The 19,701-nt window shown below is 31.4% G+C and overlaps 3 protein-coding genes and 1 long non-coding RNA gene across 6 annotated transcripts in view; 2 read left to right on the top strand and 2 right to left on the bottom strand.

The window, feature by feature from the left end:
- Nucleotides 1-1,346: 1,346 nt before the first annotated feature.
- Nucleotides 1,347-11,689, top strand: LOC105840599. Its single transcript, XM_036289632.1, has 10 exons — nt 1,347-1,785; nt 2,271-2,693; nt 3,735-3,966; nt 4,226-4,451; nt 4,685-4,958; nt 7,790-8,197; nt 9,046-9,465; nt 10,305-10,536; nt 10,875-11,100; nt 11,324-11,689. Exons 1-10 carry the CDS (start codon nt 1,387-1,389, stop codon nt 11,598-11,600), a joined length of 3,117 nt encoding a protein of 1,038 aa, XP_036145525.1. The 5' UTR covers nt 1,347-1,386; the 3' UTR covers nt 11,601-11,689.
- Nucleotides 11,690-11,781: 92 nt separating this feature from the next.
- Nucleotides 11,782-14,927, top strand: LOC105836493 (UDP-glycosyltransferase UGT5). The gene is made up of 6 exons (XM_036289364.1): nt 11,782-12,252; nt 12,475-12,901; nt 12,982-13,404; nt 13,600-13,831; nt 14,181-14,406; nt 14,633-14,927. Exons 2-6 carry the CDS (start codon nt 12,506-12,508, stop codon nt 14,910-14,912), a joined length of 1,557 nt encoding a protein of 518 aa, XP_036145257.1. The 5' UTR covers nt 11,782-12,252; nt 12,475-12,505; the 3' UTR covers nt 14,913-14,927.
- LOC118646443 lies at nt 13,045-13,624 on the bottom strand. The gene is made up of 3 exons (XR_004964022.1): nt 13,499-13,624; nt 13,253-13,402; nt 13,045-13,181 (listed from the first exon to the last, which is right to left on the bottom strand). It is a non-coding gene; the product is annotated as an uncharacterized LOC118646443 (long non-coding RNA).
- A 1,091-nt stretch (nt 14,928-16,018) lies between the features above and the next one.
- LOC105836494 overlaps nt 16,019-19,701 on the bottom strand; it is a 25,027-nt gene continuing 21,344 nt past the window's right edge. For all 3 annotated transcript variants that reach the window (XM_012680554.3, XM_036289362.1, XM_012680553.3), the window contains 5 exons: nt 19,130-19,552; nt 18,360-18,514; nt 17,665-17,945; nt 17,173-17,423; nt 16,019-16,839 (listed from right to left, as the gene is read on the bottom strand). In XM_012680554.3, the coding sequence (XP_012536008.1) occupies nt 16,696-16,839; nt 17,173-17,423; nt 17,665-17,945; nt 18,360-18,514; nt 19,130-19,552 (1,254 nt within the window). In that variant the 3' untranslated portion in view covers nt 16,019-16,695. The remainder of the gene's footprint in view (nt 16,840-17,172; nt 17,424-17,664; nt 17,946-18,359; nt 18,515-19,129; nt 19,553-19,701) is intronic.

Here is a 19,701-nt window from a genome sequence, read left to right as displayed (position 1 = left end):
TATTTTTAACATATTACCTAAGTTCTTGTATAAATTATTTAAATAAATGATTAATAGCTATTAAAGCTTATAAGTAACATTTAATATTTAGGTGTGGTTCTACAAACGTATATTTCGGAATTATTGCTTTTTTGTTTCGGATTTATGTATAAATTACTTAAATATTTTTTATATGTTTTTGCTTGTCTCTCGCTAGAGAGTAACTCGACCACGAAATTATAATTGCAATTGACGATTAAATGTTGTTATCTTACTCGAGCAGATTACCCAACACGGCTGATTATTTTGAATGACACGTTGTATGACACGGCACATATATAGAAATTTTGTTTAGGTTTTGGTGTTATTATGGAATATGCATCTTTAACAGGATTAAAACATTTTTTTAAAAAGTAACTTATTAGATTATCGTTAAAAATAACGTAAAAAATAACAATCCGTTATTTTTTTGTTACTTTTTGTATTGTTAAGTAAAGCATTATACATTACATTTAATAATAATTAATATTGTAACTTAAAACTTTAAACACACACTAGTACAGTAAACTTTTAGATGCACAAATCCATTGAATAGATATAAAAATAATGGCAAACTACAATAGCGATAAAATTAATTCGTAATCGTTATTATACGTGTGTCGTTTGATAAATTTGGTAAATTTTTATAAATGATCAATTATTTATTGATTTGACTACTTAAAAGTTTCATTCTTCAAACTCTCTCAAATTTCAGCCAAAAATAACACGTTGTTTGCGTTTGGTAATCATTTGAAACAAACGATCTAGCAGTTGCCACAAAAACGTACGTAGAAAAAAGTTTATTACTGAAAAAAGTAATGGTGATAACGATGTCACAAGTTGATTCTCGATTCTGGTTTTTAGATATACATGTATGTAGGCGGTTTCTTCCCCCGTCCTCCTCCTCTATGTTATATATGTGAGTTAAAAACTGATAATACATTTCTAAAACTACCAGTCTGTCATGTTGTACATCTGAGCATATAATATCGAAAGTGTGTAAGCTGTTTGACTAGCAAATGCTCTTAGATAAATATTTCTCTCTACACACAGTTTAGATACATATTTTATGTCAGAAAAAGGTTTTATTGTGTGTGTGTGTGTGTGTGTGTGTGTATTTGTTAAACTTATTTTGTTAATAATTTTTAGTAAACAATTAGCCACAAAAAAATTGATAACTTTGTTCTCCTTGAAAATTGAAATTAACAATAAAATCCATGAAAATTTATTTACTGACTGACTGAATAAAGAGAAATATTTACTAAAATGAGAAAGTAGTAATATTTTAATAATTCTAAATTAACTCACAGTTAATTCATTTTTCTTAGGTGTTTTGAATCAAAATTTATACAATAATACAGATAAAAGATGCGAGTACTATCAGTGATCTTCCCTTGGTTGTTTTGCTTGTCAGTTTGTGATGGATATCGTTTACTCGCACTATTTCCCTTTCAAGGCAAGAGTCATTTTGTTATGTTCGAGCAGCTGATAAAGGGTCTAGCTAGAAAGGGTCATCAAATTGACGTGGTCAGCCAATTTCCATTAAAGAAGCCTTATCCAAACTATACCGATATTGTAACATTGCCAACACCTTTAATATTGGTGAACAATATGACGTATGACTTAATGTTGGAATATACCAGAGTGAATCCAGCGCACATTGTTGCGACAATTGGAGGAAACGATATTTGCAATTTCTTAAGATATCCAGCAATAAAAGAGTTATCACGACCAAAAAATCCACCTTATGACGCGGTGCTTATGGAGGTATAAAAAGCCTTTTATTTTGTCTAAATTAATCAGAAAAATAAATAATTTTGTAAGAAATGCATGTATGTATATCGGGTACAATATAGTGCAATATTTATCATCAATATCTTTACGAATAATACATGAAATCTATCTTTACTTAATTAAACAATTTTATCAAGAATGTTTATCAATCGTTATTCGTAATTTTATTTTGCGTTTAGCTTCTAATTACTTATAAATTGTAAAGAGAATAAGGTTAAACAGTCACGCCAGAAGGTTACACTGCCGATAACAGATAAATTTTTTATTCTCTCTGCAACATGTCGCAATAACATGAACTGATATCAGAAAGAAAATTAAAAAACTGACAACACATTGAGATGACATCAACACTATTTCTTCCTATTAAATATCTACTTCATATAATCGAAACCAAACTTATTGTATAGATATAGACCTATAAATATAACTATAATAACTTTATTTATATGTTTTCTTAGGTTTTTGGGGCACACTGTTTCGGTATCATTGCCTACTTATTAAAAGTCCCTTTGATCGGGGTCAGCAGCTCATCGCTATACCCATGGATACCTCCGGCGATCGCACAACCCGAGAACCTGGCCTTCGTGCCGAACAATCTCTTAAGTGTCACCGGCTCTATGAATTTCTGGCAACGTCTGTATAACACTGTGCACACGGTCTACGACAAATGGTATTTCGATTATCTCACGAGACAGGATCAAGACAGGTTGATAAGGGAGAACTTTGGCTCAGACATGCCGGGAGTACGAGAATTGGAGAAGAAGCTGTCGCTGGTCCTTATCAATTCTCAAATCGCGTTAAATGGAATACAGCCGAAGACACCTGCCGCGGTGGACGTGGGGGGACTTCACATCCAAGATGAGGACCAAACGATACAGCCTGTAAGTTGGCAACCTGTTTTCGTGATTGTTTTCACTTTTTCGATGTAGCGCACAATAAGCGATGTGTGCGCTCGCATGTATCACATTCAGTATTTTAAGAATAATGTTGATAACATTTTTCTATCAAACGGTAGATAATTTGATATCAGAGTTGTAAATGTATTTTTGTACGACTTGTGTATCTTCAAGAATTGCTCTGGAATTTAATCGATTATCGTAGTGCATTGGATGTATAAGAACTAGAAAAAAACAATAATTAAAAATTCATAAAAATTCATGATTTCACTGTGTAATTTCACTATCATTCTCTCGTTTCTCATCTGCAGAGAGGATGCTGCTTCTATAATATTAAATTATTCGCTTATGCTTGTAACGTTGATTAGCTATGGCATAACATGACAATTAGATTTTGAAATTTTTGAACTTGTTACGATGTGTAATAACATTTTACAATTTTATTTATCTTAAAGAAATTCTTAGTAATTAAATCTTTCTATATAATATAAAAACTTAAATTAATTTTGAAAATAATAATATATATACATTCTTGAGTTTTTCCATATATGTTTAAACATTTGCACATTTTTACAGTTTTTTTTAAATAACTATTTAAGTAGTATTGAGAGAGAAGAAGAAGAGAGAGACAGTTTTTAGAAAGGCTTTTAAATAATTTAAGGTCTGTTAAATAAAATACAAGAATTGAAAAAAAATTGATTTATAACAAAAAATGGAGTTTTAATAATATTTAGAAAAAAATAATTATATTATTTTTTGTATAAAACATTCAAAAATTTTCTTTAAATATAATGTTACACTTGTAAAAATATGACAAAGTTACTTATTGTTACATTATTTAATTATTATAAGTAATTTATTTTTTTATTTGTTTTTACATTAATATTTTTTATCAATGTTATACAATGTATTTTTAATTAATAAACTTTATTGTGAATAATCATCTTTATTGTGAAATTTTTTTTTTTTACGTGATTTTCTTTTACTTTTTTAAATTGAAGAAACTTCTTAACTTTCTCTCTACAGGAATTAGAAAAGTGGTTGAACGATAGCAAAAACGGCTTTATATATTTCTCTTTTGGGTCAATGGTCATAATCGAGACATTTCCACGCGAGTTTCTGAGGATTCTTTACGCCTCCTTGGGCAAAATAGCACCTGTACGAGTTTTAATGAAGATACCAACACCAGAGAATCTACCACCCGGTTTGCCTGAAAATATTCATATGTCTCCTTGGATGCCACAGATAAAGATATTGAGTGAGTGTCATTTTGTTCGTTTCACTTTGGTACGTTACAATTTACTCTTTATGGAGATTTTATCAGCAAATATCGGAAATATTAAAATACGCTTTTTTTACTAAGCATGTCTGAACATTGCTCTATGTTATATATGTATATATGTACACACACACACACACATATTGTAAATGTTCTTTATATGTATATGCGAATTATTGCAAATCATCTAAAATAAATTTACAGAAATTATAAAATCTAATATGAATGTTGTGTGTAGAACATCCTAATATAAAAGCCTTTATCACACATGGTGGACTCATGGGCGCGCAGGAAGCAATAACGTATGGTGTTCCCATGATCGGTATACCGCTCTTCGCCGATCAGTTTATCAACATTGATACGTACGTTGCCAGAAACATTGCTTTGCGACTGGACCTTGAGACGATTACCGAAAAAAGCATGGACGCAGCCTTAAACGCAATCTTATGGGATCCTCTGTATAGGTAACCAGAATCTCTACCTCTTTCATTTTACGATGGATTATCGTAAAATATTGTTCAATCAATAACTGTTTATGTATACTTGCAATAAGACAAGCGTAATAAGATACGTGTGCATACTATTTTTATATAATTTCTGCAACGTAATGTTTGTGTTTTATCTCGAATTTACTTAAAACTTTGTTATTTTTTACGATAACTAACGAACGCATAACTTTGTAATTTGTTTACTTCAGAGAAACTGCACGTAATCTGTCTCGACAATTCCTCGATCGACCATTGAATACTCTCGACACCGCTAATTATTGGATCGAGTATGTCATCAAGTACGGCGAAAATTCTCTGCGATCGCCCGCGATGGATCTAACCTGGTGGCAATTATATCTCATCGATGTAATCGGATTTCTCGTGTTTTGTGTTGTAATTGTTATCGTTGTAATTGTATTCATTGTACGATTTATGTTGAAAATAATTAAAAATAATAGTTCGTCATATTCAAAAAAGATAAATTAACTATATTAATTAGAGATTAATATACCGTACATTTTGTTGTCTATTTGTATTTCCGAAAGAATAAAGTACTGACGAAACACAAAATAAAAAATTTTTCTTATCTAAGTAGATCATGTAAGTTTTTTCCAACTATTTTTTCCAACAAGTATAGATTTCTTTCAAAGAATTCACCAATCTGTTGTGTATTGTAAGTGTTAATGATATCAGTGTATTAGTTTAATGATACACTGCTGACGAATAATCCAACGCTACATTTTACTCTATAGTTTAGGACGTCTAAGAGACGGGGAGAGACCGGAAGAGACGAGTAGAGACGGGAAGAGACGGGGAGAGACGGGTGGAGATAGGGAGAGACAGGGAGAGACCAGGAGAGACCGGGAGAGACGGGGAGAGACCGGGAGAGACCGGGAAAGACGGGGAGAGACCAGGAAAGACGGGGACAAACGAGAGAAACCGGGAGAGGCGAAAAATGTTTCTATTGTGTTTAAATTAAGGTAATAAGAAAAATTAAGATGGCTTTTATTTTATTAAAAAAAAAGGAACTTATTTAAAACAGTCTTTTGAATGGATTTCTAAATCCATGGCAGCTTTTAGAAAAAAAGTTAGAAGTACATGAATAAATGAATATTAGATTTATTAAAGATAGATAAATGCTTATTTAAAAATAAAATAAAAAGAGCAACAGTAAAGCAAGGCTCTTGAAAGTTAAACAACGAAAGCAAAGAAAATTTGAAAAAAACGTAGCATAAGAATAGACAGCCACAGCAACGCGTGGCAGAACATAGCTAGTAATGTTATAAAATTATATTGTTATTAGTTATTACTGTCCAGGTCATTAATGTTGAGTATCAGTACTGAATCAATATATTGTCGACAGATTTTTGGTGAAAAATTGTAAGATTGTATTGTATGATTGTTTTACAAAAGTTGTTAGAAGAGCAGTAACTACCGCCACACTGTTTTTCAATTTAGATTTCAAAGCTCTTCAGACCGTCACGCGAGATCACATTATTTAACTCTAATATCTCGCGTGTTCCTTTACAGACTTTTAAAGCTGCTGAATCATTATATTATATAACCGTATTTTCCAATCGCGACATTTTCAATTTGTTACATATTAGATAACGAGCCAAATTGTCAAAGTACATTAGTTTTTTTCTTTCTTATTTAATATAATTATTTGTTGTTATTATTTATTAAATATTACGATTTCATCAAAAATATAATAAATAAAAATCTAAGTTATTTTAAGTTTTATTTTTTATTTTATTATTTAAAAGGCACTAATTTTATTTCAATAATAATATTATTTTGTTTAAAATAGAATTAGACGTAATACATAAATTTAAACGTAATACATAAATTAGTTAACTTTCACAATTTTTTAAAACATTTTTACTTCGTACTTTGCTCGTACCTATTTTTATTTGTTTTTAAATTTTTGTTCTTCTAATTTTTTTTAATATTTTTACAGCTTATACTTATACTGCTCTTTGGTATACTGGTTAAAACAGTCTGTTATATAACAATATAAATAAATGAAAAAAATTGATTAATGTTCCACGTGTCTTCTTGTTACAGATGTCATTATCTTAAATGTTAAAATATTATTATAATTACGTGGTTATATCAAATTATTACTCATTTGGGGCCGGTTGTTCCAACTGATAGGTAAACTTACCTATCAGATAAACATATGTTCGTCTTTATTTATTTAAGAAAAGAAATGATAATAGACACATGCTTATCTGGTAGGTAAATTTACCAAGAAGTTGGAACAACCGGCCCTAATATTTGTTCTGGATCTCCTGTTTGAGAAACAGTAGAATTCACAGTTTTTATCAATTTATTAGAATGCATATTAAATTATTTAAAATTCTGATTGTTTTAACTCTATTGACAACCGTCAATTTCTAATGAGATAGACTGATTTTGTAGCTTTTTCTTTTTAAGGGAGTTATTCCCTTCGTTTACAAGAATCTAATTTTTTGTATGCAATAGCGTAAACACTGAAGATGGCTCGAAAAGACGAAACGTTTAATATTTTTTTTACTTTGTAACTCATTAGATATTTATTTATTTTTACATATTAATTACCGTGCTTAGTTTATACTTTTTATATTTTTCTTTAAAAATAAAAATTTTAAAAAAGAGAGAATTTACAGATGCGCTTTACGTGCGCTATTTAATTAGTTGCAAATTCTTAAATTTATTATTTGAAAATAATTGTATCTTAAAAATTAACACTAAGTTTACGAAGAAAAAAACAAAGGAAACGTACCATCAGCAGTCTTGCTCATCACTCATTTGAAGTCCTCGAGAATGAAATATTGCAAATAATGATTAAATGTTATCTTGTCGGCAAATTATCCAAAACGGTTAATTATTCAAAATGACACATTTTATTTACAACACGTGTGCAAATTTCATATAAATTCAAGCAAATCTAAAAGCGTGTTTTAGATCATGCGATCTTTTTCTATCCCCACTTTGTGTGTTATACATGTATCTTAAACGTGCATCTTAAATCTAAAATCGTCAGTGTGTCATGCAACAACGTGCGTATTAGCAATAAAATATAATATCTAAAGCGTGTGATTTGTTCAGACAACAGACACTTTTATCTAATAATTTATATTAAATAAAAAATAATTTGCGACTAAAATACTAATAAATCAAAATAAAAAGCAAATTTATATAAAATTAAAACATTAATAAAAATTAAGTATGGAAGTAATAGTTTCAATGACTTTGAATTAGTCGTCAATACACAGTTAATTCATTGTTCTTAAGTGTTCAGACCGAAATTCATCTAATAATACGGATAAAAGATGCGAGTGTTAGCAGTAATTTTTTTTTTGTTATTTCTGTGCTTGTCAGTATGTGATGGATATCGTTTTCTCGGACTATTTCCCTTTCAAGCCAAGAGTCATTTTGTTATGTTTGAGCAGTTGATGAAGGGCTTGGTCAGAAAGGGTCATCAGGTTGACATGGTCGGCAAGTTTCCGTTGAAAAAGCCTTATCCAAATTACACAGATATCGTAACACTGCCAATAACTATGAATTTGGTGAACAATATAAGCTATGATTTCATGAACCAATTATTAATATCGGCAAATCCGACACATACTATTGCGACATTAGGAGGAAACGACCTTTGTGAATATTTAGGAAATCCAGCAATCAAAGAACTGGCGCAACCAAAGAATCCACCTTACGATGCAGTGTTTATAGAAGTATGCAATAAAAAATGATTTACCCTCTAAATTAATAATAAAAATTTATCTTGAAAATTAGTTTTTAAAACAATTTTAGAAAAATTTTTTTCAATCATTATTTTTTTCAAGTAATTTCTAAAACATATTGGAATAAAATGCTATTTCAATAAATTATAATTATAGCAGAAATAGAATTGTAAAATTAATTAAAAAATTAGTTTTCTTAAATATAAAATTGAAAAAGAAAAGTATTAACTAAATTCCGCCTTTTTAATTTTACTTCGCTAATTCTTACTTAAAATATATAATTTTTGTATAATAATAAATAATAATAGATACACATATGTCGACCTCAATATTTGTTTAAAATTCATTTGCTGAAGAATACATATCTAGTACTTCGCAAAATAATACTGTGAAAAAGACATGCAAGTATTGAATATGACCTACAATATTGTTAATATGTCTTTCAATAATACACAGAACATAACGTTGCTTAACTTCGATGAAATATCTATGATTTAATTTGATTTACCAAAAACATTATAAACATTTACGGAAAGTATATAGAAAGTATATGGAAGGTGTTATTCGTAACTTTGTTCAACATTAGATTTCAAATCATCTAACATTTATTTCTACGAATAAAAGAGGTCAATAAATATCAAGGCTATTACGCTTCTGATGTAACTGATTGTTACTACTGTAACAACACTGTAACAACACGGACAAATATGAAAATCATGACATTTACATAATTATTGTAAATTATTTTAAATGATCACGAATCAAAGCAATCGCTACCTTAATTAATGTACGTAACCCTCTTATGCATTTTTATGTAATCTATCAACAAATTTTTTTAGGTTTTTGGTGCGCATTGTTTTGGTATCATTGCTCACTTATTGAAAGTTCCTTTGATCGGAGTCAGCACCACATCGTTGTACCCATGGCTACCACCGATGATCGCACAATCCGAAAACTTGGCCTTCGTGCCAAACAACTTTATGAGTTTCCCCGGCTCTATGACTTTCTGGCAGCGCCTGCATAACACCGTGAGTGCGTTTTGGGACAAATTGTATTTCAATTATATCACGAGACAGCAAGATAAGTTGATAAGGGAGCACTTTGGGCCGGATATGCCAGGCGTACGGGAATTGGAGAGGAAGCTGTCGCTGGTACTCATCAACTCTCACATCGCTCTAAATGGAATACAACCGAGGACACCTGCCGCGGTAGACGTAGGGGGACTTCACGTTCAGGACGAGGACGAAACGTTACAGCCCGTAAGTCGACTTTTACAACCCGGTTTCATGACCGTTTTCACTTTTTCGATGTAGCGCACGCCAATAAATCACGTGTGTTCGCACGTATGATATTTTTTCACTTAAGTATTCGTTGTTACTAAATGCCATTTATATCATGCAAAACAATAGATAATTTTATGTATGAGCAGTGTACAAAACTTTTTTTTATTTGTACATCTTCAAGAATTGCACTGGAAATTAAAATTTATCGCGTATGTAAAAGAAATTAGAAGAAAAAAGAACAAATATTTGCAAAATTAAGATTTCAATATTATTGCTCGCTTCTTCTCTCATCTGCATGGAAAACGCTGTATAAATTTAATATCCAATAGTAAAAGAAATTTGCTTAATGCTTGAGTCATCGATTAGTCACGACATAACAAGTGCTTAACAATTCTCGTTCTATTATATCGTAATACCACGAATATATCATAATAATGTTTATTTTAAAAGCGAATACAGAAGAGTTTGTGTGAAAAATCTGTAGCTCATTAGCGATGGTGCATATACTACGTACAATAAGGCCGCACATGTTATTTAGTTGTGTTTATTTTACCATTTGGTATATATGTTTATGCAAAAAATAACGTGAACGCATTACATATTAACATTTTCCACATGATCCGTTTTATTCAAGGAAGGCCTATGGAAATATCCTTAAATGTCGGAACTTTCTTAAGTCGTTTCTAACGTGTGGAAATTTATGCTGCATAGATTGTTAATACTACCAGCAAACAGTAGATTTGTTGACAATATTAGCAAATGTACATATACTATATGTTTATTTCATTTGCGTTTTGACACTGCCTCTTTTGTAGGAGTTAGAGAAGTGGTTGAACGAAAGCAAAGATGGTTTTGTATATTTCACCTTTGGCTCTATGGTGATGATTGAGACGTTTTCACGCGAGTTTTTAAGGATTCTCTATGCCTCCTTAGGCAAAATAGCACCCGTACGGGTTTTGATGAAGATACCAACTCCAGAGAATCTGCCACCCGGTTTGCCTGAAAATATTCATATATCTCCTTGGATGCCGCAGATTAAGATATTGAGCAAGTATCATTCTGTTTATCTATTCTATTTCTGTCTATAATATTGCAATTTTATCAGCAGAAATATTCAAGTTTTTCTTTCAAAACATAAATATGGTAATAATTTCATATACGTAAATTTCAGATTTCTCTTATATTTTGTTTCTATAGAAAAATTATAAATTTCTTTAAATTTTAATTTTTCTACATAAGTAAATATATAATAATTCATAAATATAAAATATAATTTTAAACATATGCAAATATCTTGAAACATTAATAAATATTTGCAAATTATCTTTTCTACAGTAAATTTGCAGAAATTTTACAACTATTTAATATATAAATTAATCTTGTAGAACATCCTAATGTAAGAGCCTTTATCACTCATGGCGGACTCATGGGTACGCAGGAAGCAGTGACATATGGTGTTCCTATGATCGGTATACCGCTTTTTGCCGATCAATTTGTAAATATTGACCGATATGTTGCCAAAAACATTGCCTTACGATTGGACGTCAGCACAATTACCGAAAAAAGCATGGACGCAGCCTTAAACGCGATATTACGGGATCCTCTGTACAAGTAAGCAGGACGCTGTGTCTTTTTCATGACTTTGTAATTTTCTTCAACTATTTCTCAAACGTTAAGTGATTACGTATACTGTGATAACACGTGCGTAACTAATTCAAATCTTTCTATTTATATGCAACGTAATGTTTGAGTTTAATCATTATCTTATAAATTTGCATGCATAGAATTTTTAACAATGGTTATCGAATGCATTTTTATAACTCGTTTACTTCAGGGATACTGCACAAAACTTATCCCGACAATTCCTCGATCGACCACTGAACGCTATCGACACGGCCAATTACTGGATTGAATACATCGTCAAGTACGGCGAAAATTCTTTGCGATCGCCTGCGATGGATCTGTCCTGGTGGCAATTATCTCTCGTCGATGTAATCGGATTCCTTGTACTTTGTGTTGTAATCGTAATCGCTATAGTTGTATTCATTGTACGATTTGTGTTGAAAATAATCAGAAATAGTAGTTCCTCATATTCAAAAAAGATAAATTAATAATGGTAATAATTAGAGATAATAACTCTACATTTTGTCATCTATTTATATATTTCCGTATTTAATAAAATACTGACGAGCCACAAAAATAAGAAGACTTTTTATCTGTACACCGAAAGTGGTCCTTTTCTTAAAAGTGAATTAAGCCGAAATCAAAATTAATCTATATTACTAAATATCACAGATGCATATTTTGCGCGCGCTTTTAGTGGCGAGTTCTTGACGTCGTCATTAAAGATAGCTTTCCTTTTTTAATTTATTTTTAAAAAGTAAAAAGTAAAAGTGAAGTAGCACGCGCGAGGCGTGTCCTAAAAAATAGCGCTATGTTTATGAACAAAAAAAACAGAAAAACTAAAGAAACATAGAGCAGTTTTGCTCGTTATTTGCTGGGTGTCCTCGAAAATATAATATCAATTGCACACAATAATTGAATGTTATCTTGCTAGCAGATTATACGAGGAAACTAATTATTCAGAACTTTATGACGCCGCATGTGTAAGAATTAAAAACAGACAATCTATTATGCAGCATTATGCATGTTTTAAATACATGGAATTTTCTTCTATCCCTATTATGTATGTATGCACCTTATATATAAACGTGTCTGAAATTATCAGTATGTTACCGTGTGCAACAACGTCCTAGTAATGTGGTATGATATCAAAGGAAGGGATATGTATAGCAGATGCTTCTATCTAATAATTCATATTAAATAAAAAATTTACTCACGATTTAAATATATTAACAAATCAAAATAAAAAGTAAATTTATATTAATATAAAATACAATATTAACAAAAGTTAAGTACGGAATTAATAGAATATCAGTGACTTTAAATCAATGCAGAATTAATTCATTGTTCTTAAGTGTTTAGATCGAAATTCAACTAGTAATACGGATGAAAGATGCAAATGTTACCAGTGATTTTTCCTTGGTTATTGTGCTTGTCAGTTTGCGATGGATATCGTTTTCTCGGACTGTTTGTCTTTCAAGGCAAAAGTCACTTTGTTATGTACGAGCAACTGATGAAGGGCCTAGCCCGAAAAGGACATCAGGTCGACATGGTCAGCAAGTTTCCGCTGAAGAAATTTTATCCAAATTATACAGATATCGTGACGCTACCAATATCTTACAAAATGGTGAACAGTATAACTTATGAATCAATGCAAATATTGTCATCAACTACAATTTATAGTATTACAACGGTATCAGGAAAAGATCTTTGTAAATACTTAGGAAATCCCGCAATAAAAGAACTAGCGCAACCGAAGAATCCACCTTATGATGCGGTGCTTATAGAGGTATACAATAAAAAATCATTCTCCCTTTAAATTAATAATATGCATTTTTATCCTATCTATCAACAAACTTGTTTTTCTAGGCTTTTTCTGCACCCTGTTTCGGTATTATCGCTCACTTATTGAAAGTTCCTTTGATCGGAGTCAGCACCATGCCGCTATTCCCATGGCTACGCCCGGCAATCGCGCAACCTGAGAACCTGGCATTCGTGCCGAACATCCTTATAAGTTTCCCCGGTTCTATGAATTTTTGGCAGCGTCTGCATAACACTGTGAATGCGTTCTGGAACAAATTATATTTTAATTATTTGACGAGACGGGATCAAGATAAATTGATAAGGGAGCATTTCGGACCGGATATGCCGGGCGTCCGAGAATTGGAGAAGAAGTTGTCGTTAATCCTCATCAACTCTCACATAACGCTAAATGGAATAGAGCCAACGACACCTGCCGCGGTGGATGTTGGAGGGCTTCACGTTCAGGACGAAGATGAAACGTTGCAGCCTGTAAGTCGACACTTTCAACTCGGTTTCGTGGACGTTTTCACTTTTTCGATGTAGCGCACGTCATCGAAGCATGCCATCATAAAGTCTATCTTACATCAATTGTTAATATTATTAACAAACAGTAAATTTGCTGATAGTATTAGCAAATGTACAACAGTTTATTTCCTTAGCATTCTGACACTGTCTGTTTTGTAGGAGTTGGAGAAGTGGATGAACGATAGCAAAGATGGTTTTGTATATTTTACTTTTGGCTCCATGGTGTTGATCGAGACTTTTCCTCGCGAGTTCTTGAGTGTTCTGTACGCGTCTCTAGGCAAAATAGCACCCGTGCGTGTTTTAATAAAAATACCAAATCCGGAGAAATTGCCACCCGGTTTGCCTGAAAATATTCATATGTCACCTTGGATGCCGCAGATTAAAATATTGAGTGAGCATCATTCTCTTTACCTATTTTATTTCTGTCCGTAATATTGCAATTTTATTTATGACAATTTTATGAGCAGGAATATTTAAACCTTTCTTTTAAAAGATAATATTTGCCTACGTAAATTTCATGCTTCTATGATATTTTATTTTTCTATACATAAATTTTAAATTCTTTTAAATTTGTAAAAAAATTGTACGTTAGTAATTATGTACTGCTTTATTAATATTAAATGTAATTTTAAATATCTTCAGATGTTTTCATAAATATTGGCAAACAATTGCAAATTGTGTTTTTTAAAATAAATTTGCAAAAACTATAAAAGTATCTAATATATAAATAAAACTTATAGAACATCCTAATGTAAGAGCTTTTATTACTCATGGCGGACTCATGAGTATGCAGGAAGCGATAGTGAATGGTGTTCCCTTGATCGGTATACCGCTTTTTATCGATCAGTTTTCAAACATTGACAGATGCGTCGCCAGAAACATTGCTTTGCGACTGGACATCGATACGATTACCGAAAAAAGCATGGACGCAGCCTTAAATGCAATCTTATGGAACCCTCTGTACAAGTAAGCAAGACTCCAACTTTTGTTTTACAATTTTATAATTTTATCACAAAATGCAATATTTCTCAAATAATAATCGATTATGTATACTTGCGATAACGTGTGAAACTAATTCATATCTTTTTATTTATTTGTAACATAATGCTTGTGTTTAATTATTATCTTATAATTTGCATACATAGCATTTTTAATAACAATGGCTATTAAATGCATAACTTGTTCATATCAGGGAAACTATGCGAAACTTGTCCCAGCAATTCCTCGATCGACCACTAAATGCTATCGACACCGCTAATTTCTGGATCGAGTACGTCGTCAAGTATGGCGAAAATTCTCTGCGGTCGCCCGCAATGGATCTATCTTGGTGGCAATTATATCTCATCGATGTAATTGGATTTCTTGTGTTTTGTTTTGTAATCGTTATTGCTATAGTTGTATTCATTATACGATTTATGTTGAAAATTAACAGAAATAATAGTAGTTTGTCACATTCAAAAAAAATAAACTAATAACTGTAATAATTAAAGATAATATATTGTACATTTTGTTTTCTATTTATATATTTCCGCGAAAGAATAAAATGTTGATTAGACACAAAAATAATAATATTTTCCATCCGTGCATTAAAAGTAGTCCTTTTTCCAAAAGTAAATTAAACCGAAATTAAAATTAATCTACACAAAACATCACAAACGTGCATTTTGCCTGCGCAGTTTGATTAGTAGCGAGTTCTTGACATTATCATTAGAGATAACTTTATTCTAAAAAGTTGTAAATTTATTAACAAAAAGAGCAGAAAAACAAAGGAAATATACTATCAGCAGTCTTGTTTGTTATACGCTCGACGTTCTTGAAAATATGATAATAAATAAAATGATAATTAAATATTATTTTGCTAGCAGATTATCAGAGATGGCTAATTATTCAGAATTTTGTGGTGCGGCACGTGTATAAATTTCATATAAATTCAAGCAAATCTGCAGTATTATGCTGCAATTTTATGCGTATTTTAGATACATGCAATTTTTTTATCCCTATTATGTGTGTTATAAGCCCACCTTAAATATAAATATCGACAGCACTATTGACATCGTTAATTTCTGGATCGAATACGTCACCAAGTACGGCGAAAATTCTTTGCTATCGCCCGCGATGGATCTGTCCTGGGGACTGCTATTCTGTACACGGTTACCGATAGTTGTCGGTTCGATAAGTGTCGTTGCGCACGTATTTTAATATATATGAAAATATATGCGCAACAATAGTTATCGAACCGACAACCGATAACCGTGTATGGAATAGCGGTCCTCAAATTATATTTCATCGATGTAATCGGACTTCTTGTGTTTTGCGTTGTAATCGTTATCGCTATAGTAGTATTCCTTATATGTTTATTTTAAAAATGTACGGAAATAATGGTAGTTTGTCATATTCAAAAAAAATTACTTAACTGTATTAATTAGAAATAAATATACTGTACATTTTGCTTTCTACTTTAATTCTCTGTACAGGAATTTATCAAAGAAAACATAATTATACGTCTTTCTTAATAGAAATATTGTTAAGGGATGTAAATAAAAAAGCATTCTTATCAAATGCAAAAATTACGCTTCAATATTCTCTAACAAATATTTATTAAACGTAATATATAATTTTTCGATTCCCCGGTAGCTTAATTACCTCGCAGAAGCATACATCGTTTATTCGTTTATACAATGTTCTTCGTTATGTACAGACATATTTATATTATTTTTGTATTACACCGGGCACATAAATATATTTGCGCCTATAAAATTTAGAAATTCACATTTTGTTTTTTAATTGTTTTCTGTTGAAAACAATTCTCATAACATCTTATAATTGTTTCATAATTTTTTATTTATAAATAATAAAAGAACTTTATTTATAAATTTTAATCTATAAAGATTTCTAAAAAAATATCTGAAATTCCCTCAGATTTTGTAAATTTTCTGCTTGAAATTATAAAATCATTTTTCTATATTAAAAAAATTTGAAACATAATGATACTTGAAAGTGGAGCGTAAATTATTTCAATATCGGCAACGATTATTTGCAATGCGCAATCGTTACGCGACAATTGCTCTCCGATTCTTTCTCGCGACTTAGCATGAAATCGATTAAACGCTACTAATTTATTCTCTGCAGCATTATCGCTAAATCGATTATTATGCGAGCGCGCCTGGCGCGCTTTCTCCGTTTTACTATTCGTGAGTATTAAAAAAAATACGCTATACAACAATGTGAATGTATACCGTTGCACCTTCTTCATCTTTACACTGGTGGCAAATACTCGTTACCTGCTGGTAAGTTACTCTTTCGATAATCATAGCCGTCATCACTAGCGTCTATCTTAGGTTCGGCTGGGTACATAGTTTCTTTCACCCAGGCGATGTCGATGGGTGCGAATGTTGCCACCTAAAATAAAATCAAAAAATGCATGAAGTGTCATGCAAGATTGATTAAAGTATTCTAAATCTTAGTAACAAACGTAAAAAATCAAAGATAAACCAAGCCTTAAATAAAACACATTAAATATTACATTTAATATTAATTTAATAAAAATAAATATTTTTCAATTTAATAAAAAGTTAAAATTTGAGAGAAAATAATGAATTCTTTTTTCATATATTGTTGTAAAATTTAACAAAGTTTTTAGACAACAAAACGACGAAATATCTAATTATTATAGAAATTATTTCAATTTAAAATATATTGTCAAAAATTATAGTCGCAAAATTTGTTTTGTACCTGATTTGTAGGCAAGCATCCGGTATCCTGACTGTAAATTCCGGCGATGTGGTAGGCTCCGTTACCGTCGTAACAAGCCAACGGCGCACCAATGTCGGCTTGACACATGTTGTTTTCTTCGTGTGCTTTGCCGCAGATTATATTATGCGCGACATTGATTTGGGACTCCGCACCCAAAACACGATTTTGACAGATGTCATGAGTCAAAAGATCCACGTCGACCATGTGCATGATGGCGCCAGCATAATGAGCTAAAATTATTTTTTTTTTTATAATATATAAAGCAACTAGATATAATTACATTTCAAAGTAAAAAATAATATTTTTATCAAATCTATATGAAATTTAGATTTAAAAAGATCTAAAAATCAACCAATTTACAGTTTACTATTTTATTATTTTAGTATTTTTCTCAAACAGTTATTTACTAATTGTTCAGCGACTGATGTAATAACTTTATGTTTTTTTCTGTGATAGAAACGTCGACGTTACCTTGCAATATCGACTTGCCCCATCCCGTCACGATGCATTGCGAGGTTTTTGGTATTTGATAGTTGTCGGGAAGACAAAGCGTATTGATGTGCAAATTAAATCTTGCGGGATGTTCCAAGATGAGCATAGCGCTATTGTTATTAGTTAATCCCTCCACGTATCCAGGATGATACTTGATAGCTTGTACATTGATAATTTGGAAGGGCAACGGCTCCTCCTGTTCAAGTTCGTAGCCCAGTTTCCATTCCCCAAGTTTTACGGACAGTTCACTCGCTGGAAATCTGAAAGAATTAAAATGTCTTTAGCTGCTTGATTAACAAGAAGATGGAATCTGAAAGATAGATAGTTCAAATAAAAGATTTTTTTCAAAAATATAATATTTCTTGATTTTTATCTTCAAATACATTCTATATCTGTTTTCTTTTTTATATTTCTAAAATTCCATTTATAATTTGAGTGTAATATATATTATGTATATAAATTTGTAGCAAACATTTGAAGAATTAAAAAATGTGCATATATTAAAATCGGCGCGCGAGATAATGCGATCAATAAGTTTCAATAAAATTTTTATCTCAAGTTTTACGAATTAATAAATCATCTAATAAATGTATAGATATATATTTTATTCCTCTCATTTTACAATTGACTATTACAATAATAAATTGTAATAAATCGTCTAAAATGCAAAATACCTATTTACACAGCTGGCTGCTGTCAGAACGATGTTTGGTGATATCAATGCGCCGGAACACAAAATTTTACGTTCCTCCGACCACAAGACCATAGCTTGCCATGGAATTTCTCCAAATGCAGCGTCGGTTTCTCTAAAGCCGCTCGGGCGTTGTCCCTTTTAGTGTATTAAAAAATAATAAAATACAAGTAAATAATATTTCCAATCGCATATTAGATTTTTCCTGAAGCACCTTCTTTCGCATATAATATTAATACATACTCACGAGTTGCATATTTAATATTCTGCAATTCTAATTATTATAAAATATTCGTTAAAAATAATATATATATTTTAATAGAAAGATGAAATCTAAAAAGTAAATTAGTTCAATAAAAAGAACAAGATTTTTTTATGCATATAAAACACGAGATTCTTTTTAAAGATATAATATTTCTAGATGTTATTTTTAAGTTTACTTTATATAGTATATGTTTTTTTTATACATTTAGAATTCCACTTATAATTTTGAATGTAATTTATATGTAAATTTATAGAAAATTTTGAAAGAATTAAAATATGTGCGTATGTTAAAATCGGCATGCGTGAGATAAAGAAATAAAAATTGTTTCAATAAATATTTCAACTCAAGTTTTACGAATTAATCCTCTAAAATGTTTGTATATAAATTTTTGATTTGTATACAATTTTTATAATAAACGTCTCTAAACAAAATAATTCTCAGCGGAAGTGGAACTATCCAAAATTATTTTTAATTGAGAAAATACTTACATAATTCCTCACTCCACATGGATTGTTAGGCAATTGCAATTCCGGGATGAAATCCGGGTCGTCCTTGATAAACGGCACGGGAGTGCTGACCGGGGGCGTTATCGGAACCTGAGTCGAGATTGGTAATACGCGTTGCGGGATAACGTCAGAATCATCGGGCACCAGGGGCACGACGTTCGTCGGCTGCACGTGCTCGTAAACCGGCGGTGGTGTGACGGACGGCCTGGGGATCGTCTTGATAGGTGGCTGCGTGACCGGCTTCTTCGGCGGTCGCACCTTCGCGATGTTCAAGAACGTGGGGAAACCCTGTTCGTCGAAGCCGCCGGAGTAGTTGGCTGGTAGATTGCCCGCTGGCCACGGGTCCACGTAGTTCGGGTCGCGACAACACTTACCGGCCGCCCCAGTCTTCGAGATTCTGCAGCTCTGCGAAACAAACGACTCGCAATCACGCGATTCTAGTCTTTTTTAATTGTTTATCTTTATTTAATTGATTTCTATCATCAATAGATGACATTATTACAAATTGTGAAACATGTGAAATAACAATTTTAAACAATTAAGCATTTTTTAGC

Source organism: Monomorium pharaonis, chromosome 7, assembly GCF_013373865.1.
Source record: "Monomorium pharaonis isolate MP-MQ-018 chromosome 7, ASM1337386v2, whole genome shotgun sequence".
In the NCBI taxonomy this organism is placed as follows: Eukaryota; Metazoa; Arthropoda; class Insecta; order Hymenoptera; family Formicidae; genus Monomorium; species Monomorium pharaonis.
This window is presented reverse-complemented; position numbering and strand designations above follow the sequence as displayed.